The following is a 22,556-nucleotide window of genomic DNA, read 5'->3' as shown; positions in this document are numbered from 1 at the left end:
TACATTATCAGGGGACAATTCCGGTTTCCAGCTATCCCGCCCCCACCACTTAAACTCTGGGGCGACACCACGAAAGCCGTTGATGCTGTGCGACTTCCTGCGATTTGACATTCAGCTTACTATTCTCTGGGTGTAATCTGTCACCATGGCCGACTCCTCGTCCTCCAGCCTCAAAAGCGGAGCTAGGAGTAGGTCGCGCCGTGCCTGGACCGTATCTGCCGAATCAGATCCGATGGAGTCATCGAGCAGGAGCAATGGGCGGTCTTCGATTGAATCTTCAGAGAGGCCTAAAACACAAGCCGGAGAGACGCCGGATTCCGCAAAGGCTGGTTCCAGCGGATTCTCCAAGCTGCTCACTTCCCGACGCCGGCGAAAGAAGAGAAACCAGAAAAACGGAAGCGACGCCGACATGATCACAGAGCAGGAGCAGGAGCTACGAGAAATCCCTTCGAACGGTTCTCGCGATGGTATTTCGGTAGCAACTTCGTCCAACAACGGCTCTGCTCAGCAGGAAGGTGAGGTCATCAATCTGTTGACCGATGATTCCGAACCTGACAAGTAAGCCAACCTACCATTCGCCATTATCTCCATGTCTTTTAGCCATTTCTATTCATTTATTTGTCTACGTCTGGCGGAAACTAATTTGTATTCTTTGTTGCAGGACCCCGCCGCTCACCTCGCATAACTCCCACACCGGCTTCTATACCTCCTCTTCCCCGTTAATCAAGACCACATCAGTGGACTCTGCGGCAGACAATGATGAGACAATGGCAGATGTGGAATCGGCAGTTAGCGGCCCAAGCGCAACCGGATCGGAATCGAACCCAGGCGAAAACCCGCCGAGCCAAGGCATACAGTCGAGTATGACACTGGACATTCCGCCGGATCCCACTATCAAGCGACGCAGCACTTCGCCTGGACGACGTCTAAAGGATGCCTTCAGCCCATCGGATAAGAAGTCTACAGCTGACGACACCGAGTCTTCATCACCCAAGTCAGGAAATAGTAAAGCTAGCAGAGGCATCTTTGGAAGCCGACGGAGCAGTTTGTCCTCCAGGCGTGCGCAGGCGCAAGCATCTAAGGACGCTCCTCCGCCTCTCCCCAGTCCTATTCAAACGAGTATAGTGGTTACAGAGCCCAAGGAGGAGAATATACGCTCTCTGCAAGCTAGCCCACTACCAAATACCCCTCCTCATACTGCGATCCCTGTTTCAGCCCCCGCCACGACTGTGACTCCTCCAACTCCAACCGAACACCGCCCTCAGATTATTTCCGATGAGATCACGGATTCACCTGAATCTATACCATCACGGAACTCGATGTCCTCAGCAGGCATTACTGTGAGCCCATCTGGAAATATGATATCACACCGCCGCGTTCGGTCGGCCTCGGCGGCTCATGGCCCAAGCAAATTGTCCACTTCGATGACCGCATTGGCCCCTCTGGAGGAGACAAAGACTCCGAAGAGCTCGACAAGTCAACAAGGTGGCTTCTTTTCATCAATGTTCTCTGCCGCACAGAATGCAGCATCATCCATTACCAATACTCTCAATGCTCCACAGAAAAATCGCACCAATTCTCAGGCAGAGCCTGTTGGTGTCGATGAAACTCTGGTTGAAAGCAATCGGGAATTGCCCCAGGGAGCATCGGAGAGAACAACCAATAGTGAGGACGGAAAGCCAACCGCTGTAGAGACTCTTGGAAGTGGTGATTTGAATTTCAGTCATTTGGATATCGATGCGCCCAGTGGCGAGGTGATTTCTACCGCAGATGGTGTGGTTGTCACAAAGCCCGGCTCTCCCGATAAACGCAGGAACACGACCGCATATCAGCGAGATGAAGAAGCTGCAAAACTTGAGGATAAGCGTGCAGCACGTGCCGTGCACATGGCATATGAAAAGACGCTCGATTCTGCGCTTCTGGGATCTCCTGGCGATGATGTTCTTGAATCTCAGTCTGCAACCGATGGTTTTTTAAGCGGAGACCATACTCCTCCGACTGGAAGCGTTATTGATGGAGATATCGGTAGTGGTGGCATCAGACGTACTGGCAGTGTTCGCAGTCGCCTCGCACGTCGGCATCGAGGCTCATCCGGTGCCACTGCCTCGACCATTGGAGCAATCGGTGCTAGTGCACTCAATCTCGGTGTCGCTGGTGTCAATTCTAGTGTACCTCGCTTGACTGGCTTTGCAGTTGCCAGTAAGAAGCGGAACAGGGACTTCCATCAATTATTCCGAAGTGTTCCAGAGGATGACTATCTGATTGAAGACTACAGCTGTGCGTTGCAGCGTGAGATCATTCTGGCCGGTCGCATTTACATTTCCGAGGGTCATATCTGCTTCTCGAGTAACATTCTGGGTTGGGTGACTACCCTGGTTATCAGTTTCGATGAAGTGGTAGCGATCGAAAAAGAAAGTACTGCTATGGTCTTCCCCAATGCTATCGCTATCCAAACTCTTCATGCTCGCCATACTTTCCGAAGTCTGCTTAGTCGCGAATCTACATATGATTTGATGGTCAACATCTGGAAAATCAATCATCCTTCTTTGAAGAGTTCTGTGAACGGAACCAGAGTCACAAATGGCACTGGTGATAAAACAGAGAAGGTCGGTGATGGCGAACCAGAGAGCGATTCGGAGAGCGATGTCTCGGATGAGGATGAGATTTACGACGAGGACGAAGAGGGAAACAATGCCGAGAGCTTTTTCGATGCTGGGGCCAGTGCCAACGTCAGTGACAGGTCATTGCCAGGAAGAACCGGCTTGAGTCGCCAGCCATCCGGCATATCTGCCAACGGAGCATCTCCCATCAGACAAAATTCCAATGGAGACGCAAAGAACGGTGACAAGGCGGGCTCCAAAGAAAATGACTTTCCTGGTCCTGCTACCCATGCTCCCACAGAATACTCCAATTCTGATGGACAGTATGAAAAGCTTATCAAGGATGAACTCATTCCTGCGCCCCTTGGCAAAGTTTATTCGCTTGTCTTTGGTCCAGCATCAGGAGATTTCATGACAAAATTCCTCGTGGAAAATCAGAAATCCGGTGAACTGCAGTTCGAAGGAACAGCCAAGGGACTCACTAACGAAAGTCGAATCCGCAAGTATTCTTATATTAAGCCGCTCAATGCCCCCATTGGCCCCAAGCAAACCAAATGTATCAGTACGGAGAACTTGGACTTTTTGGATTTGGAGAAAGCTGTGCTTGTGACGCTGAGCACTCAGACCCCTGATGTCCCTAGCGGTAATGTCTTTATTGTCAGGACTAAATATCTTTTGACATGGGCCCCCAACAATCAGACCCGTTTCTTGATGACCTGTACCATCGAGTGGACTGGCAAGAGTTGGCTTAAGGGTAAGTCCGAACAGTTTTATTTTTCCATATGAGAGTGGCGTAAGATTCTAATTATTTCCAGGTCCTATTGAAAAAGGTGCCACTGATGGACAGACCTCTTTCGGTAACGAATTGGTCAAAACTCTGCAGGCTGGTGTTATCTCCCGTGGACAACCTGCTGCCGGTGGTCGATCTAAAGGTCGCCGGAAGAAGGGCGACGCTGGAGCTCGCGAGTCATCCGAAGAGACGTCAGTCAAGGCAGTTAGCGAGACCACACCAAACCAGACTGAGTTTTGGGGTCTGTTTGAACCCATTCGCCCTATTTTGGAACCATTTACAAGCATGCTCAAGCCTTTCTTGAGTAGTGGTCGCATCGTTCTGCTCCTTGTGGGCCTGTTGCTCTACATGGCTTTCTTCCGTACACCATCAAGCCAAGCCGCACTTGGACAACATTTAGGCTGCCCGGGGCTTAGTCTCCCTCAACGACTGGCTGCATACGATGAGATGTGGCGGCGTGAGGAAAGCGAGCTCTGGAACTGGCTAGAGGACCGAGTTGGCATGGATGGAATGGTCTTCCCTGCTCTGCACCATCGAATGCCCGAGCCCGGTCACAAGGCCCCTCGAGTGAGCGTCGCAGACGAGCGTGACCTGGTGGCTCGACTTCGTGAGGAGAAGGTTTCGGACCGAGAGATGGACCATGCTATTCGCACAACACGCCAGCGCCTTGACATCCTCGAAGAGATAATGAACAATCGTAGAGTCGACCGTGGCCCTCAAGAGCCAATTCAGTCTGAATTATGAGCTTGGTTGTCATCATCTTCCTAGCTTTACTCCCTTCCTATCCTTGTCATCATTATCCCAGAATCTATTAACCTCCTCCTTCCCCGCCCCCATACGCAGTCTCCATGCTGCCTATACCCTTCTCGATACTACCCTCTGGTATCCCACTCCTTGATACCAAGCTTCTTTTCTACTCCCATGGGCTTCCCTTGCATTGGCATATGGGAGGTCACAAACTCACTCTTTTAACACCCCCGGAAAGGGTTTTTTCTTTTCTCTTATCTTATTTTGTTCCTCTTTCTTTGATCCAGCCATTCCCTACGCTTCTCTCTTCCTGGCATCTTTTGTGTGCAGCAAGGTGAAGTCTGTTTCTTTATCTGTACATGAGCGATTGCATTGTCTATAGAGGTGCCAAGTGCATTCTCCAGCTCTCGTTTCTTTCTCTGCTTGTTTGAGCGAATTCCTTTACCCATTTACATGGACTTGTATACTTCCGAGGTTTTGTCTTGAAAATTCTTTTACTTCCGCCGTGCAGCATGGCGACGTCGATAGAAGCAAACATTCTCCTGATATCCAATCCTTTTCTTACCCTGGTCTCTCTTGGCTTAAACGGATACTTTCATAGCCACCAATATGACTCGCCAAAAAAAGTCCAGATGACCCGTCACTGCGCATTATTCCTGTCGAGAAAATTCATGCACATGAAGCTACTTCATTCAGTATTGATGGATTAGATTCAAGTATTCGTCTTTCATCAATTATGTACAATACCAAAGGTCATCAATACAATCGACTCTTCTGTTCATTAACATTCAATATCCATTATCCACATGCGTGAGATCAAGCAGAGTCTTCACCCATCTGCATCTCTTGACTTCAAAGCCGTGCAAACTCCTTATTCCGTGCCACGGAGGTTTTCCAAGCGGGAATCCCAGAGTTGAAAGATTCATCGATCTGCTCCAACGTGAGGATCGCTGTCTCCGGTACGAGCAAAAAGACCAATATGAGGATCGCGACCGTGACACCAGCATAGAAGTAACCCACACTAGGACCCATATTGCCATACTGAGCATCCAGCATGTAAGGCGTCCAAAACGTAGCAGCAAATGAGAATATCCCATAGAGAATTGTGGTATTCGCTTGCCCATATGTCCGCAATGAGACACTGTGCATTTCCACAGATGATAATCCAGCAGTCGGGGCGATAGTTCCACCAAAGACGAATGACCAGAAGCATAAGAGGATGACAACAACCATCTTCGAAACATCATTGTGGCCGAGTGCTGTGCTCACAGATGATAAAATCAACATACACACTGCCATCACGGTGTACCCGGCCATGATTGCCAGTCGACGTCCACCATATTCAACAATAAATGGACCCAGACCTGCGCCTCCCAGAATACATAGACCAATAATAACGTTGATGAGGTATGGGTTGCTGATTCCAACACTGCGAAGAAAGGTCGTTGCATATGGCTGCACAAACTGAATCCCGGTGATCGAAAGTCCAATCATAACGAGTCCAGATGCTGCTGTCCGGCGAATATGCTTCTTCTGATAAATGTGGTACCAACATGTTGATTCGGAAGCGGCTCTCTGGGCCTTGATATGTGCCTTGACATCCTCAATCTGTTTCGTAATCTCCGGTGCAAAAGGATCCATCTGATAAAGCATCGCGAACGCCCTCCTTGCGTCGTCGTCATTCTCAGTGTTGTTATTCAGAATCCACCGCGGCGACTCGGGAAACATCAAGATGCTCACTGCCAGAGCAAAACCCAATGGAATCTGGCATAGGATAGGTGTCTTCCATTGCCAATTATTTCCTGGCTCCAGCTTCGCTGATCCGGCACATACAGCAGACGAAGCGACATTCCCCATCGCCAAACCAACATTGTACAGCGCCAACGCGAATCCACGCTTCGACGCAACGATACATTCCGAACCATATGTCACGGCTCCAGAAATCATATGTCCAATTCCAATAGCACTGATGCATCGACAGACCATGTAGTGTAGGAAACTCCCTTCACCTCGTCCACCCGTACCCAGCATCCCCGCCGCGCCGATGATAGCAAGCGCGCAACCGATCTGAATCGTCCCACGGCGACCAAAGAGTCTCCCCGATAATCCAGATATTCCACCACCGATACCGATAAACATGTAGTTGAGGCTGATGAGGGACTGTTGCAAAGCTGTGATGGAGCATTGTTCGACAATCTTTCCAGTTTCCGGATCCAGTAACTCGCTGCAAGTACCGAAGGCCTCTTTGTACGAAGGCATGATGAGGACAGTACCGGTGTACCCATTATCGAAGTCGACAATCCAAGCTGCGAACGCAACTAACAAGGAGATACGAAGCATGGCGTTCGTGGAATCGGGTCTTCCGTTCAATGAGGTGTTGCTGCGCATGACAGAGAGCGAGTCCTCCTTTTCGGACTCATCGTCGTACATTTGCCGCATAATCACGTAGTTTCAATGGGCTCGTGTAGAACTGGTTTTGAGTGTGTTGATTTAGTGAGATTTTGCATTATGCGCTTGCGCTGCAGTTTGAGCTCTTGGATGCTCTTGCTGTTTTATGCCCCTTCTACCTTGACCCCATACCCTGCATACCAGGGACACGCTATCCATATCTTGCTTGATCACCAAGAATGCCAGCCTTCCTTGATAGCCAATGGGGATGCCTCTTCAGCTCTGGTGAGTTTTGATATCCTTACATGAATCAGGTCTTGAGATTGCTTATTGCTTTTCATTGGTGCTTGTTGAGTTGATGAAATCACCGGGATTTAAGTTAAGTAAAGCAAATGCAGCACTGCTTCAGAGTTTTTTGTCATTCAGAGCTAAAAATCTCCGAAGAATGTTAGTTATCATAACCATTTACTTGGAGGGATCACTCTGAATCGCTGGACTTGTACCTCCTGACCCCAGACTCCTAGCTCGGAAAAGTGTCAACATGAGGTCAGTATATCGAAATCTCCTTTCCAAAGTTATTCTAATCAGATGGATACAGTTCAAAGCCTAATAATAGTTCCCACCTATGAATCATATCTGTGTTTCGGCTTTATGGATATAAACCGTGGGTCCTATGCTGTACAGGAACCCGCCCCGATCCGGTTAGGTCCCACTGCAAGCACTATAAAGCGCGTCATATAGGTCACGAAATTACATGAATTCAACCTAGTTGTGACTTTCGTTTGAATGAGTTTCAAAATATGGTCCAAAACACTGAAGAATACCTGGCACAGTTGCAAATTCAGTCCTTGCTTGTTCAAGAACGTTACTACAGAGACACGGCACAATGGGAAAATCTACGCAATTCGTATCACCCAGATGCCTCGAAAACAGCGATCAACATTTCTTGGTAAGCCTCTTCTTCATTCCACCTGGGCAATAAGTTGAGTTGCTTATATCCCATAGGTTTGAAGGAACGGCAGAGGATTTCGTGCTTGGATCTAAGAAGATGGCGGAATCGGGAGCGACTTCCTCACATAAGATCTGCCCTGTAACCATCCATTTCAATGAGAATGTCAATAAAGCGCTATCAGAGTCAACTGGAAGCATCAATCTCCGCTTCGAGTACGAGGGCCATGAATATGACTGCGTGTCTTATGCGCGATTCATTTCGAGATTGCAAAAGGTCAATGGGGAATGGAAGATGTTGACTCTGGAGGCGATATATGATGGAGACTCTATCACACCAGCATATCCTCTTCGGGTACCTGCAAACTTTGACCTGCAAGGTCATCGGGCCAGTTATAGGTGTCTTGGATGGGTTCTTTCACGTAAAGAATTCCAGGTTAATCAGGATCTACCAGGCACGGATCGTCCAGAGACAGTCACCAAATTTATGGATGAATCTCATCGCTGGCTGAAATTACAATGACCCAGCTATCATGAAGTATCTACCATAAACACAAAATTGAAAATCATTTATAAAACCTATGCTATAGATCAACATCCAGATATTTGTATAGTTCTATTGTATGGTGATCACGTGGGCCGCTCCATTATGAGGCTCCACCATCACCCGCATTCTCACACCAGCAACCCACAATGGAGCTCCGAACAATCCTCTTCATAGTTGTTGCCTGGATACGTAAGTGATCAGCGAATCTATCTCTCCATGCTACATATCGAAGCAACCGCGCTTCGAAACATGGAAATACGAAAGTGCGTCCCTGAAGAGTGATCGTTGCTGACACATAACAGTCTACAACATCTATCAACGCCGCAAAGCAGCCGCCACACCAATGGAGTCCCACGGAAAAGTCACCAACATTGACAAGTAAGACGCTTGAACTCCCATCTATCACTATATGCACCAGAGACCTATATGCTAACGTTTCTCTACTCACAGTGAGGTCATCTTCAAGGCCCTTATCTCCTCCGGTCCAACGGTCATCGATTTCTACGCTACATGGTGCGGACCCTGCAGAGCCGTCGGTCCCCAGGTTGGAAAACTGAGCGAGAAGTACGACAAGGTGCGCTTTATCCAGGTCGATGTTGATAAGATGGGAAGTGCGGCTCGTCAGTTCAGCGTTACTGCTATGCCCACCTTTGTTGTACTGAATGGTGGTGCTGAGGTGGAGCGCGTTGTTGGTGGTGATATCCGCAAGCTGGATGCTGCTATTCAGAAGGTCTCGCCATAAGTTAGTGGCTCGTGGCCGCAAGGCTATGATAGTTAGCGGACTGTATATTTTGAGGACTATACAGCATATCACGAATGAATCATTGAACCAAGTGCTTTTTTTTTCTCGTTGTTATGGGAGGGTTGATGACATAAGTCATGCTTGTTGGAAGTGGCTGGATTGGTATGATACTTTCATAAACATGGCGGTCGTCCTGCTAGAAAGTGATACAACCTGCTATTGGTACCAGCGATGTTCGAGCTGTCCAGCTGGGAGACGGGGGCACTGGCAGTTCTGATATTATCCTAACTTAGTGTTCAAAGGGTTGAGCTGGTATGAACAAATCGTTGTTCATTTCTTTAAAACTTGGACTTTGCGGGGTGTCTGCTATGTGTTTAAGTTCTACGGGTTGGAAGAGGCTGAAGTTTACCAGAGAAGAGATGGGTAGAAAAGAAAATTATGTATTAGGTAGAGATATTATTACCTCCATGACACATATCAAGAGTAATTGATCTCAAACAGACAAAAAGAAATAACAGATGAAGGTATACCGACGGACTCCTCCAACGATTGACCCCAATCGAACCAGAAGCTGAAAGCGAGTCGCTTACAGGATGGAGCCAAGGGCAACGCAAGGAAGACCAGCGCCAATGAGGTCGTTGCCCTAAATTATCGTTAGCTGGATTCTCTGAACATATGTAGACGTAGATACTTACAGCATCGGATGGGGAGTTGGCACAGCAGGCAATGTTCTGCTTGCAGCGCTGGTCGAGGATGTCCTGAGCATCGACGGCGATGAGGATGGGGACTGTGAAGTGTTAGTAAATGAATACGTGATGGCAGTGGAAGGTACATACTCTGAGCATCCAGCTTGGAGCACTGGTCGAAGATACCGGCACCAGCGGCACCGGATCCAGTACCGATCAGGTTGGAGAGAAGACCACCACCAAGGCCGGAGTTGACATCAGTGGTGTCACCAGCGTAGGTGGCCTTGTTGCAGCAAGACAGCTGAGCCTGGTCACCACACTTAGACTGGGCCTCCTTGACGGTCATGCCACCAGGAACGGGCCACTTGATACCACCGTGACCACCCTGGCTCAGAAGACCAGTAGACTCGGTGGGAAGAGCAGTAGCCAGAGAGGCGAAAGCGATGACAACGGCGCTGAGAGAGAACTGCATTTTGAATAGAATGAAGAATTAAAGATTATACTTTAAAAAGTAGATAGGGTTTTTGGGATGTTTTGAAGTAGAAGGTAGAGAGAATGGAATAGAAGTGTGTGATGAAGAAAGGATTGGGACGATTCCAAGCAAGCCTTTTATCTTGAAAGGTTTGAGCCATTGAGTGTTGTTGGTGATCCTTTTTCCCCTGTTGATATCAAAAACAATCGACCCATTTTTGTCGTAGGAATGCACTATTCAACGATGTGGAGCACGAGGACCCTGAATCGATGGAGCTCCTGGCACCTTGATTGGTGTACCTTTTTCTTTGGAATTTAGCAATCATTAATTCCTGAATGGAGCTCTCCCTTTGGTGCTCAATCATCCGAGCCCTACATTCCATGCTGCGGCGGCATCCATGAAGGCGACCCTACAAGCCTAGTATTCAGTGACCTGCTCCATGTGAAGCATCTCTCCTGCTAGACATGTTTTCTCGACTCATAATTAGTCATAGTGACTCCGGGATGATGTTTTATGTTCGTTCAAGGTTATCTAGGCTCAGAGTCAAAATTGAGGACTGTTCCCTTGAATCTTTACTATGAACGGAACGAGGAATGCACTATATTAGCCAATTTTACTTTCAGGGTCCAGGGCGATTTACGTAGTCTATGTAACCTTCTTTCAAAATTTGACTATTGACTCTCCGCGAGCAGATCTGCCTTGGGAGTACTCATGCATGATAGTAACTTCTAAGGCCAAGTACGACATTGATACTGGTTACAGTGGTCATGGGAATCCTCATTGAACCCAAGACAAATTCAATTACCCATCTATTCATACTGAAATCATTCTTCAACAATTTAATTAATGTATCCTAGATCACATTCACCATAGTGGATCAGACCAAATCTAATCTCCATCAAATTTGGCAGTAGTTCGTCCCTATAGTCCCTAGTAGAGACGCCAGGAACCTCACCCTATCAATCTCCACTCACCAATATTCGCCCCATGTTCGACTCAACCCTCTTTGCTCATTCTACGTTACGATGGGCGACCGATAGGATCTACATTTGACTTGCTAAGGGAGTCTTCCTGGATCACAGGGAAGGAATGGATTAGCGGTACCCTTGATTCGCAGATCGATCCTCACATTAGACTCCAGGGCTGAAATGGCGATGACTTGAATGATTTCAAGATTGCTGGTATCCATTCAATCATACTGCATTATTTGATTGAAGTGCAAAATATTCATTAAGCTTGAAAATTCATGTTTTCAGAGTTGTTGGAAATGGTGTCTTCAAATGTTATCCAGGGGAAGCCCCTTATTAGGACCACGGCTCTCAAGGGCTGGACAGCGATGATTCATGATTCACATCAATTGATCTGCATACCTATGTAGGTAATACTAGTAATATTTAAATATGATTTTTGAGAGCACTTGAGTAAATTAGTTCAGTACCCAAGTGTAAATTGATTCCAAGGTTGAATAGGACAGTTAGAGACTTCGTTGCCAGATCTAGTAATTTCTCTATATGCGTTGTCTGAGATGCGGCTCAAAAGGATCAGTTTGGCGGGCGAAGGTAGGTATCAATCCGACCGGGTTCTACATAAATAATCTTTGAAATTGATTGAAAGAATTAAGTATTGTAGCTGAAGCCATAGAATTGTGGTTTTGTGGTGGCTTGAGATGGCGCTTTCAACCTTCAAGTTGGAAGGTTCAAAGAATGAGTTGGTAATCACGGGATAACCTTCCAATGTTGGAACATGGGCGCCTCTTGGAGGGAAAAGATTCATCCAGAACCTTGGAAGTCGTCGTCTTTAAGTTTGAGCTTTGCTGCCCGTGGTTCATATGTACATACTAGTAACATCCTTGAAAGTCAACAGTTCTTAGGCCCCGGTAGAATCAACATTCGAACATTTGCACACCTGGGCATAACCTTGGAAATACTACATAGTATATATGTATGTACTAGCACTTGAGTAGTATTCACCGTGACCTTTGAGGTGCTATCCATCAACTTGAATGGATGCAGAGTCGGGAGCCGCCGGCAACTTGAAGAGCATCATGATGGTGATGCATACCATAAATTCTTCTCCGTTCAATGTTGTGTTCAAACTTCCAAGGTTGAACATTTGAACCCAACAGCCTGCCAGGTGAGTGAGGACTGCCACCTGGCACCATGTGGGCAGTAGTACTAGGTACTTAGTATGTAGGTACTGCCTAGGTATCGATGGATGGATCTAGAACCTTCAAATGTTGGAAACATCAATTGATATATGTATAGTATGGGTGATATTTGCAATTGTGAGACCTCAAATGGATGCCAGCTCAGAGTCCAAGGCTTCAAGTTCAAGTTGAGGCTTCGAAGTAACAGAACTTGAAATTGACTGGTTGCGCTCATATGCACATGTGCACATGTGTGGTACAAGTCAGATCATGACATATCGTACCGAACTGACCTATGGACATACATAATAGGTATTAGTAGGATCATCAACATTGAATATCTTAACCTTGGAATATTAATATTGAATATTGATCATGATGCACATGTGTCTCAAGTGCTATACGTATGTGTCCCCGCTTCAAAGGGGCTTTCCCCACCTGGCAGTGATGTCGAGCAGAACCAATCTCTATTCATTCTGATACGCAAATCTACGTAATTCTGTGGCTGACTCTTCTAATCATGAGCTACCAATGTAATTGACCTGCCCCTTCAACTGATGTGATATTGATCTTTCAAGGAGTTCCGATTGTGAATAATGCATATTTCCAACCCCAACCCCAGCTCTAAGCTTGATGTAATGGTCGTGGTATTTTGTGAGAGTGGCTCACGTAGGTCGGAGTCAATGTGAATGGCGGGTAACTATGGTAAGTCGATTTCTTCCTGGTCGGCAGATGACTATGGGCCCAGCTTCATTTCGTCCCAATCCGAGGGGTCGAGGGCGTCTATCGTGTATTTGGGGGCCAGAAGCTGGCGCATCCCTTGATCGAGGTGCCCTAAGGGATGAACGAGGTGTGCTCACACGGAGCAAGTCTAAAAAATGTTATTAAAAAGAATTCTGTGGCTTTGGGAGCATAGTCGGCTGCAAACCTGGATATGTTCGTGTTGATAAATCATGACTGTCTGTTGAGATTGGCTTGAGCTGCCTGATCCAATCATTGAAACAAAGGTCGGTCACATCTGCATTAAAAGTGGCAGTGTATGTCGGTTCGACTAATTCATCAGGCCCTTGAATCATCACCTTGTTTCTCCCATGGCCAATGTTTCCCATGTAAAAAGTCTGTAGTGACAACTCTGCTCCAAGGAATTCCCAAACATGCCTCCAAGAAGTCCGCTCGTAATTAATGGACGGGGAAATGGTGGAGCTCAAAGTTACCAACTCGAGTGAGAGAGAATCCAGGGTTCCCTTGGTGGTGTTAAGAAATGATTTGAAAGACTCAAGTTGAATTTGAATCCAGTGGAGATGAAGCTCTTTTAGTCGGGTGAATCTGATGCTCTGAGAGAGGTCTGAAAAGTAACTTTCTCCTATATCGCGTGGACTTTGATACCATTGTGAGAAAAAAAGCCTTTTCAGTCTAGGTGCAACGGAAATCAAAAGATTAATGTAGTTGTTTGAGGTTGCAGCACGATCCATATCGTCCTCATCATAGCAAATGCACATATGAAGATGTTCCAGGTCTCCAAGCTTGAGAAGAAGATAATTGTATTGCTCTTGCGTGAGAGGAAGATTAGGAGAATTTGAGCCACAGAAGTTGGCACCGCATGTGTTCAAGGCTCTGATCTTTTGATTGGATTCATTGAGACCTAGTCAAACCCTTGATAAGGCCAGAGAGTTGACCTTGGCTACCTGTTGCCATTGAAGAAAATTCATGCCTGTGTGGTGATGCACATATTCAACTTGATCTCTCAACTCCTGTAGTCCAAGATATCGAAAATCGGCTTGCCGTTGATCAAGTAAAAAGTCCGTCGCATAATGCTTTAATCCGACGGACTCGAGGTTTCTGAATAAAGGAAGCATGTATGAAGCCTGGAGCTAAATGTGTCCGATTCAAGCAGAGCCAGATTATCGGCTTCTATAGCTTGATAGAGTGTATAATTAGTAAGTATCACATCATCACTCTCCATAGGGTGACTTGGTGTTCTTGAATACTGAGACCTCCTGAACTTGATAAGGCTCTTTCTCTGCCTATGGTCACTTGGTAATCTTGAATATTGAGACCTCCTGAACTCAGTAAGGCTCCGTCCATGGCGACCTTCAAAGACGGTCGGAATCATCCATAACTGTCGGACTCGTACTCGGACGGTTTCACTTTTTGCCAACTCTTCTAGTTTTCGAACGCCTTCGCTAGTGGCAATGAAGCAAATGCTTTTGAAATACCGATCTCCGAATGCATCCAAAGATTTTGCGTAAAGGGAGGGACAAGATAATCTGAGTGCGGCCCACTCCGGTTGCTCCAGATAGCTGCAAGTTCTATTCAAAAGTTCGATTGGCAGACTTGGGAGGGAAATTTCTGTAAGACTTGACATTTTGGTAAGCCCTTTCGAGCGATCGCATGGTCAATTCGTCGCGATGATTCGCGATCGGTTATAATTTATAAAGACCTTCGGAGCTACGAGAGGCTAGCGGTTTCTTCCCGACCCACCGAACGGGAACGCGTCTGGTTCAGGGAATTGAATACGTGTTTTTAGAGAATGCATTCGAACGCCAGCATTATTTATAGCTCATCCTTCACCTACACCTCAGTATTAAACCAAAATACCATTTCTGTCCTCTCACTTAAACGCAACTTTTCCCTTACTTTCACCCAATTATTGATAACACAACGCCTCACTTACCATCACACATGATTATCACTCTCTCCATTCTTTATACTACGATTAAATATTGAACCTTGAGTTGGTTCTGGATCGTAGGACGTTCAAGTTGATCATGAACTGCGAGGTATTACCTCGTCGTCACCTGAGCACCTCCCCGTGGGAGCTCGGTGAGAGCCCGGTGAGAGGTTGAAGTCTCTAATGCAGAAAGACAGCCTTGAAGAGGATCCAAAGAAAGCGAAACACAACCGAATCATTACAAATGAGGACTACCCCCTGCGTGTTTCTCGAGGGCACTGAAATTCCCACTGGAAAAATTTCAGCCAACACACACAAGTCGACAACTTGCCCGTCTGCACCTCTATGACCCTGGACAAGTTCCAAAGTTGATCAACCTTTTATTTCATCGCACAAGTCTCAGAGACTTCGGAAAAGGTCCCAACTGAATTCTCAATACGACAACTGAAGAGATTCTACCATTGAAAGGGCTCAAATCCCCTTTGAGAGCTGGTTCGAGGACAATAAGGTCATTGGCACAGAAATGACATTCCATGGAGGTTCAACTTGGAGACTCCGAGCCAAACCCTTTGAAAGCTCAACCCAGGAAACCGAATGGTCCCTTTCAGATCGTCAGCTGACGACTGCTGGAGCAAATCCGCACGCAGCCATGCCAAAAAGGGCGAGGAGATGAATTCCATCGTCGATGGAGACCAAAAATGTCCGGCGAACAGAGAGCAGCGATGAATGCAAAAAGGCGCGCAAATCGGCCCACTAGAAAAACCGACGAAGGTTAAGAACACAGGTGCGAAGCCGCAGGCGGCTCAGCTTGCACTCAAAGAAGAGATTGTACAGCCTCAATATAATCGGCAATCTGAAATAGAGGAGCATGGTCGATGAGCAAAATGGATGTTGAATTTCTTCGAGAGTGGCTGGAGGTAGAAGGGAGAGGGAAATATTAAATTCTCAGAATGTAGAGTCTTTGTCTTCTCCTCTCTTGGAATTCAACCGGCAATTGAAGGACGTCAAGCTTCCAGACACAGTCCCGGGAAGGGGAAAGTCCGGTGGTTTCCTTGCAGCCCTGGAAATACTTTTCCCAGTGGTGTATGGGTACAGTCATCATGTGGTCGAGAAGAACCATGAAGCAAGGGTGAATACCGTTCAAATGTTTCTAATGATGCAGCGTTCTATCAGATCATGGTTGTGCGCTGACGATCGACTTCGACAGCGCCGACTAAACAATGCATATTATGCACAAGACGAGCCGGAGCCGGAGCAAACTTGAATATTGCAATAGCGTTGATGATATCCTTAGGATTCAGGGTATGCTATTTCTCTCCAAGTCATCCGACTCTTTTGCTCTTTCCTCCTTTTCCCTAACCTCTCTTAGGTAGTGTTCAATGGCTAGATGATTGCTCTGTGTGATGTCTTTGGTGCGAATCGTACGATCACGATGGACTGTTGTACGAGTGTCAGCCCTACTGTTAACTCAGAGTGTGCTCAGAATTACGAATTGGAAAACATTTATGCACCACAAGAAATTGAACATAAGGGCGAAAGAAAGGTCGACATACACCGTCGGGTCATCATTATAGCCGGATGACTACTAGGCAGATCAATTGTTGTTGGAGGAATAGTCACAGGAACAAAGTTTGTGGCGTGGGCAGCCAACCAGAGACGTGGAATTTGTGTGAAGATGGTTTGAGATGAAAAGCTATTAATAACTTGAATTGATATGCAACGTTAAATATCCTTAATTCCAATGTCATCAACCTTAGAAGATGTGAAAGATGTGGAGCGAAAGTTCCTCCGTATCGGACATTGTGTCCTCCCGACACTAAACCAGATTAGGTCTAGCATTACCCCGGCGGGCTGATTATGGTGCCTGGTTATGCATGCATCTACCGCTACTAAATTGTTATGCCGAAGGATCAATTCGGCCCCCATTATATTTCCATTTTGAGCCGGTTCCGCGCCCTCGGGACTTACCTGAAGATATTATGGGAATGATACTATGAGCTTCATCCAAGTTCAACTTAGTCGAAAACGACTATATAAACCGATAGGGGTCCGTCATTATGGTGGACCTCAACTTCAACTTCCGACTTGAAGTCATCCACTTGAATAAACATTCAGTACCTTCAACCTCAACTTCAAGTTGACCCAATTGATACTTTGATCCAAGCATCATCCGAACATTGATTTCTACTCGAAATTTCTAAATCCTCGTCTTCAATCACAATGTCAAAGACATTCGCCTTCTTCGGAGCAACAGGTGGTTGCACCAACGCCTGTCTCGCCTACACCCTTCTAAACGGCTACAACGTTATCGCCCTAGCCCGAACTCCAAGCAAACTAACAACGCAACTCCTCGAACAACCGGGCCTAACAACCTCAACACTGGATAAACACCTCCGCATAATCCAAGGCGACGCCACCGATATCGAAGCCGTGATTCAAACACTTATCGTGGGAGAAAACGAAAACAAGCCACCAACTCTCGTATCTAGCATCATTTCCGGAATCGGAGGCACAGGAATAATAACCTATACCAAGCCATCACCATGCGAGAAAATGAAGATGCGAATTCCCACAATGCCTCATATCGAACTTGCGAATCCACATATTACTGAGGAATTTGCCCAAACCCTCGTTGGCGCTTTACGACGCATCGCAGATGAGCGATTTGTGAATTTTGATGCATATGCGACCGTTGCACCAAGGGTTACTGTGATATCCAGTACGGGTATCAAGAAAGAGTTGAATGATGTGCCGTTTTGGTTTAAGAAGATGTATGATACGCTCTTACCGATTCCTCATGAGGATAAGTTGAAGATGGAGGAGGTTTTTGAGGCGGAGAAGTCGAAGGAGCAGAGTTTACTTGTTGGGGGATTGATTCTTGTTCGTCCCAGTTTCTTATCTGGTGATCACCTTATCCCTGCTCCTGGGAAGGAGGATCCGTATAGGAAGTTGAGGGTTGGGAATGAGAAGAAGCCTGCGGTTGGGTATACGGTTCATCGCACTTCTATTGGGAGGTGGATTTATGAGGAGGTTGTGAAGAATGGTGGGGATTTGTGGGTTGGGGAGGGGGCTATTCTTACCGAATAGGTGGTTTGTGGTGCTACAGATTGTAACTAGTATAAAGGGTGGGGGTTTCAAGGTTTACATATAGATGAGGCTCATGTCAGTGTTTTATAGCGATGATCTAATTGTGATATTTGTTACATTGACAAAAATTCAGTTCAAAGGTGTAGTAGTATTCAATCATCCATTGGTATGGATTCACAGGCGCTGGGGAATCATAAATGTGGGGGAACAAGCTATTAAAAAGCAATATATCGGGGTAGAAAAAGCAAATCTTAGATCCTTTTAAGCAAAAATGAGAACAGATAGCGCCAACTTGAAGCTTCAGTATATAGCTTTTTCAAGCCAAAAGGGGCGTGCAACAATTATGTAGACTGTACAATGAGAGAGAAGATAATGAGCTCACATTTACCAAGAGACATATCTTCCGAGTATCATGATGATCGTGAAGGATGCGATGGAAAGGGAGAATACAGGCAAGGAAGCAATTCAGGTGCCATTGAAAGGCCGAGGGCGTTCGGCTTGCATGCTGCGACGTTCTTCCTTGATTTTTCGTTTCTCCATCTTCCTCATGGCTTCTTCCGTCAGCTGTTGTCGGAAGAGACGCTCCACAATATCTTTCTTGCGCGTCATCCGATCTCCGATCATGATGAGCACACCACCGGTAATGTTACAGGTGATTGAACAACACAGGATGACGGTAGTAAGGGCGAATGGACGGTGTTTTGGGGGCTCCATACTCCAGGTGCAGGCTCCAAGCGCCATCTGGAGCAAAGAGTGGCAGTCGAGAATAACCACGATAGCGACAAGCATGCGCATCGGGAAGGCGTGGTGAGTCATTGTTTCATGGGGTTTATAGAAAGTGTGAGACTTGGCAAACTTGGTCTGATGATGCATCAATTTGAGCTGCTGTGCAGGGTCAAGGACTGTGAACTCCTTTTCTTCCTCCTTGGGTGAGTCGCCAAGCTCGATATCGACATCCTTCTCGGGCCGAGCTGGAAGATCATTCTTGTCCTTGAGACCCGGGAGACCCTTCTTATCACGGATCTTCCACGTCTTGTGGGTATAGTGAGCGATGAAAACCATGTGGTATGTGTCGACGGCTCGGAAGGGAGCAAGGCCATCACCCATAATAGCGAATAGACCCACAAGAACGTTGTCGATAATGTTGATGAGATAACTCTGCCGACCCTTAACATTAATCCAACCGATCAAGAAAAGTACCCAGGCGAGACCGAATAGAGTGATTAAGGTTGCATAAAGCGTCACGAGGAAGCCAAGAGCTACAATTTGTCAGTAGAGCTCCTAGAAAAGTAACATTACGAGGTAGGACAACTCACGTTTTCGAACATACTGCCCGAATCCCTTCATGGCCCGTTTGAACTTTGACCGACGGGAATGAAGCATATGTCGAACATGATCATTCAATTCAGCAAAATCTTCCTTGGTCCATCCTTCCAATTCGTGTCCCTCCGGCAAGACAGCGTAACGTGGCCCCGCCAATACCGATGACATGCTCGAGAAGGGACGCAACTGTTCCAAAGTCGGTCTTTCTGCCTTGGAATCGTCCGATCCCTCGCCCTCATCTGTTGTGGTGCCTTGTTCTTCATCGGAGGGGGGTGCCCGCGTAATAGTGTAGGTCGGCATACGATTGATCCAACCACCGAGATTAGGTACGAAGAGTGAATTTTGAACATTGGTAAGAGTTGAAAGCGCAGAAACCTCAGGATCTGTACAGTCTTGTCAGCTAGGAATCTCCAACATTGAAAGGACAGCGTAAGTGAGCCAATCGTATGACATACCAATAACATCCAGCACATCAACAACATGAGGTCCATATTCGTTGATCCGCGGCTCTTGTTGCTCGTCTGCAGTACGCTGTGGAGCACCCGTCACGGTAGATGCGCGATTTCGTGTAAACGGTTTCAGCGCAGCTTGGCTCGTCCGTCGTAGCATACTACGAGGGGGTTGTAAAGTCGGAGCAGGCGCCTCGAGTTCGGTCGGAGCATTTAAGTCAGACCCCTGAGCACCAGAGGCCTGAGGGGTCGGTAAAGGGCTATGATGAGAGGATTCCTCGCTCAAAGGCATCATGCGCATGGGTGTTGCCACCTGCGGCGGGATATTCGAAGGAGGCGATGACCACCGACCACGTCGGGGCTCGGAACTGCTCCGCCGTCTCCCTGCATGCACCGATTCATCTTCTTCTGCGACTGGTGAACGCACAGAGACCTGGCGTTGCAGTGATGATCCAATTCCGGGGTCTGCTTGCGATTGTTTGTTGTCGGGCCCCAAAGACGAAGCCGAGGGTAATCGCGATAGACGGATGCTCGGTCGGCGGGAACGAGTGGATGGAGCGCGAGGTCGACCGGGGGTTTGCAAAGTCGACAGCACAGGTCTTTCAGGAGTTGTTTGGTCAGACTGGAACTCTGGGGTGTTCTCCCGAGGAGTCCTCTCCTCCGCAGGCTCAATGCGATCCATGGGGTATGGGTCTTCTAGATCGTAGGGGTTGAAAGGTGGGGAGAATGGAGTCGGGTAGTCAGACCGCGCAACAAGCCACACGAGATACGTCAAATAGATCTAGTAAGCCCCCCCTAGACCATTGACAGATAAGAAGACCAAATCACGAGGATGAAGAATTTCGATTGCCAGTTCTGGAACGGAGACCCGACTTCCAGCCGATAGTTAAAAGATGAGTAAGCCAACCAAATCCGAATCTTGTTTTCGCATAGTGACGAGGATGTGGAGTAAGGGAGTCTGTGCAAGGATATTAAAGTGTCGATCCCCGCTGGCACAAGATTGTCAATCCTTGTCAATCCGGTTAAGCTCACAGTGTTATGATGTGACCCAATGGCGATCTGTGTCGTCGAAGTTGTCGTCAGAATCAGTTGGTGATAAAACGATACTCTTGGCAATGGGAATTGGGTACACATGTGGCAACTTACTCCAAGAAGAAAATAAAGTACAACCTTGGAAAGGGTCAAAAGGTGGATCAACACTCCATACCCTGTGTTATCCGTCCTGTACTCCGTAGTGGGGATGAGCTACATTGACCAGTTGGTGTTTATCTAATATGTGCCATTAGGATAATCTTGATATTTCAGATACAAAAAAAATCACTTCGAACTTATACTAATATATACTAATATATTGGCCTTTGTACTTGAGGGATTGACATTGAGATTGGGTAGATTAAGGTCACGGTCAACTTCAAGTTGAACTTGAAAGACCTAACATTTGAAGGGACTTCAAATATGTGGTAGAGACTCGGATTTACTATTTAGATTGGTGTATGGTAGGAGCCTCTATTAAATGTCATATGAGAATAGTACCAACATTTGAACTTGAAGGTGAGTATAAAAGTTAGTCTACATAAAGTCAGTATACTATTCCTAACCATAAACAGTGGCAGTTGGCCTGGTCAACTGGTAGTGGTTAGTCTAGTTTTTAGGGGAGTTTCAACTTGAAGTTCTATGTAATGGTAGAGAGATCCCTTGGAGACAGGGATATACTGTGTACTTTTCTTTCCATTCGCGTGCATACAACTTTGTACTATTGATGCGTATCAATACCATTTCTTGTCTCTTTTAAGTTTGTCCCCTTTTCACTAGTATCTCGTGCGCACTGGCAGGTCTTGGATTCAATTCATTCAATTTCCACAGCGAGCACTTGAAGATAGGTATAATTTTTTAATCATTGATTTCACTGTAGAATGAGCTGGATGATACTGGACCCCCATTTTTAAGGCTCATTAACTTGATTTACTGGTACTAGTAGGAGTGGCGGGACTTTATCATGATGTGTTCAGGTGATCTTTCAATGTTATACTAGTAGATCTGGGTTGATGTGCCTCTAGAGGTCTGGTCCCATACGGCATATTGTATCTTTCAACTTCTTTCATTCAATCTTCTATCAGATTTGAGATGCTGATTAAATATTCAATGGTGGATTTGACCATGACAGGGATATCTACTAGTAATATCTCTGAAAACTTTAAGTCAACAAGGGAACACTTCAAGTTAAAGTGGTGATTAGTGTTGCTGCACCTCGAATAAGCTCGGTCTGAGGCTCTCACTACTAATTTGCCCAGGTGAACACCACATGCAGCATTGGACAAAACAACTTTCAAGTTCAATGTTGGAAATCCTATCGTTTTATTTCTTTTTTTGTATTTCTTTGCTATTCATGAGATATTAAGCTTTGAATTTTCTATCTTTAGACTTAATGATGAAGTTTGAACAATGCATGTGGTTCTATTAGTGCCTGCCCCCGGGGTCATATGCGCCGTGATGGATCTCGCTAATGATCAAAAGTTATAAGCTCGCACATGTGATCATTCCAAGGTTGACATACACATGTGTGTGCTCATCTCTCTGATCTGATCACCCTCGATAGGCTCGTTTTTCGCCATTGGAATCAATCGCTTCTCAGTCACGCATAAGACCCACCAGGCATTTGGGGGCCAAATGTTCGGATTTAGTACAGATTTTAGGCGAGATGTCTTGACTAGTGTTGAGTAATGGAGCCATTTCTTCATTGGATTAGCTGGCTGCTCAAATGGTTTCATATTTTGTCCAAATATAAGAGAACTTGAAAGAGAGAAGCAAATTCCAAATCAATGTTGAATACTCCGGAGTACGGGAGGAACAGCCGAACAGCAAATTAGAATCTGACGCCACAGTGGACCCTTTAAGCCCTCCAGGGCTGGAGTCGTTCCCGAAGTCTTACCTTTACAAGCTGTACTGACCACTCATGGTAT

The 22,556-nt window shown here is 46.5% G+C and overlaps 7 protein-coding genes across 7 annotated transcripts; 4 read left to right on the top strand and 3 right to left on the bottom strand.

Moving 5' to 3' along the window:
• Positions 1-145: 145 nt before the first annotated feature.
• Positions 146-4,134, top strand: N7483_002649 (GRAM and VASt domain-containing protein; the record flags this gene model as incomplete). The annotated part of the gene is made up of 3 exons (XM_057086086.1): positions 146-558; positions 662-3,354; positions 3,416-4,134. The coding sequence occupies 3 exons, from the start codon at positions 146-148 to the stop codon at positions 4,132-4,134; spliced, it is 3,825 nt and encodes a 1,274-aa protein (XP_056952235.1).
• Positions 4,135-4,989: 855 nt separating this feature from the next.
• N7483_002648 (uncharacterized protein) lies at positions 4,990-6,567 on the bottom strand (the record flags this gene model as incomplete). The annotated part of the gene is made up of 1 exon (XM_057086085.1): positions 4,990-6,567. One exon carries the CDS (start codon positions 6,565-6,567, stop codon positions 4,990-4,992), a length of 1,578 nt encoding a protein of 525 aa, XP_056952234.1.
• Positions 6,568-7,325: 758 nt separating this feature from the next.
• On the top strand, positions 7,326-7,996 carry N7483_002647 (snoaL-like domain-containing protein; the record flags this gene model as incomplete). Its single annotated transcript, XM_057086084.1, has 2 exons — positions 7,326-7,474; positions 7,531-7,996. The coding sequence occupies 2 exons, from the start codon at positions 7,326-7,328 to the stop codon at positions 7,994-7,996; spliced, it is 615 nt and encodes a 204-aa protein (XP_056952233.1).
• A 170-nt stretch (positions 7,997-8,166) lies between these two features.
• N7483_002646 (thioredoxin family protein) lies at positions 8,167-8,762 on the top strand (the record flags this gene model as incomplete). The annotated part of the gene is made up of 3 exons (XM_057086083.1): positions 8,167-8,209; positions 8,323-8,398; positions 8,471-8,762. The coding sequence occupies 3 exons, from the start codon at positions 8,167-8,169 to the stop codon at positions 8,760-8,762; spliced, it is 411 nt and encodes a 136-aa protein (XP_056952232.1).
• Positions 8,763-9,348: 586 nt separating this feature from the next.
• N7483_002645 (fungal hydrophobin) lies at positions 9,349-9,920 on the bottom strand (the record flags this gene model as incomplete). Its single annotated transcript, XM_057086082.1, has 3 exons — positions 9,349-9,405; positions 9,458-9,549; positions 9,599-9,920. 3 exons carry the CDS (start codon positions 9,918-9,920, stop codon positions 9,349-9,351), a joined length of 471 nt encoding a protein of 156 aa, XP_056952231.1.
• Positions 9,921-16,957: 7,037 nt separating this feature from the next.
• Positions 16,958-17,824, top strand: N7483_002644 (uncharacterized protein; the record flags this gene model as incomplete). Its single annotated transcript, XM_057086081.1, has 1 exon — positions 16,958-17,824. One exon carries the CDS (start codon positions 16,958-16,960, stop codon positions 17,822-17,824), a length of 867 nt encoding a protein of 288 aa, XP_056952230.1.
• Positions 17,825-18,289: 465 nt separating this feature from the next.
• N7483_002643 (DUF2985 domain-containing protein) lies at positions 18,290-20,278 on the bottom strand (the record flags this gene model as incomplete). Its single annotated transcript, XM_057086080.1, has 3 exons — positions 18,290-19,083; positions 19,141-19,530; positions 19,603-20,278. 3 exons carry the CDS (start codon positions 20,276-20,278, stop codon positions 18,290-18,292), a joined length of 1,860 nt encoding a protein of 619 aa, XP_056952229.1.
• Between the last annotated feature and the right edge of the window lie 2,278 nt (positions 20,279-22,556).

This window comes from Penicillium malachiteum, assembly GCF_028827825.1.
Source record: "Penicillium malachiteum strain IBT 17515 chromosome Unknown utg000001l:1.0-8184562.0:1.0-8186909.0, whole genome shotgun sequence".
In the NCBI taxonomy this organism is placed as follows: domain Eukaryota; kingdom Fungi; phylum Ascomycota; class Eurotiomycetes; order Eurotiales; family Aspergillaceae; genus Penicillium; species Penicillium malachiteum.
The sequence above is the reverse complement of the archived record's forward strand: the minus strand, read 5'-3'. Positions and strand labels throughout refer to the sequence as shown.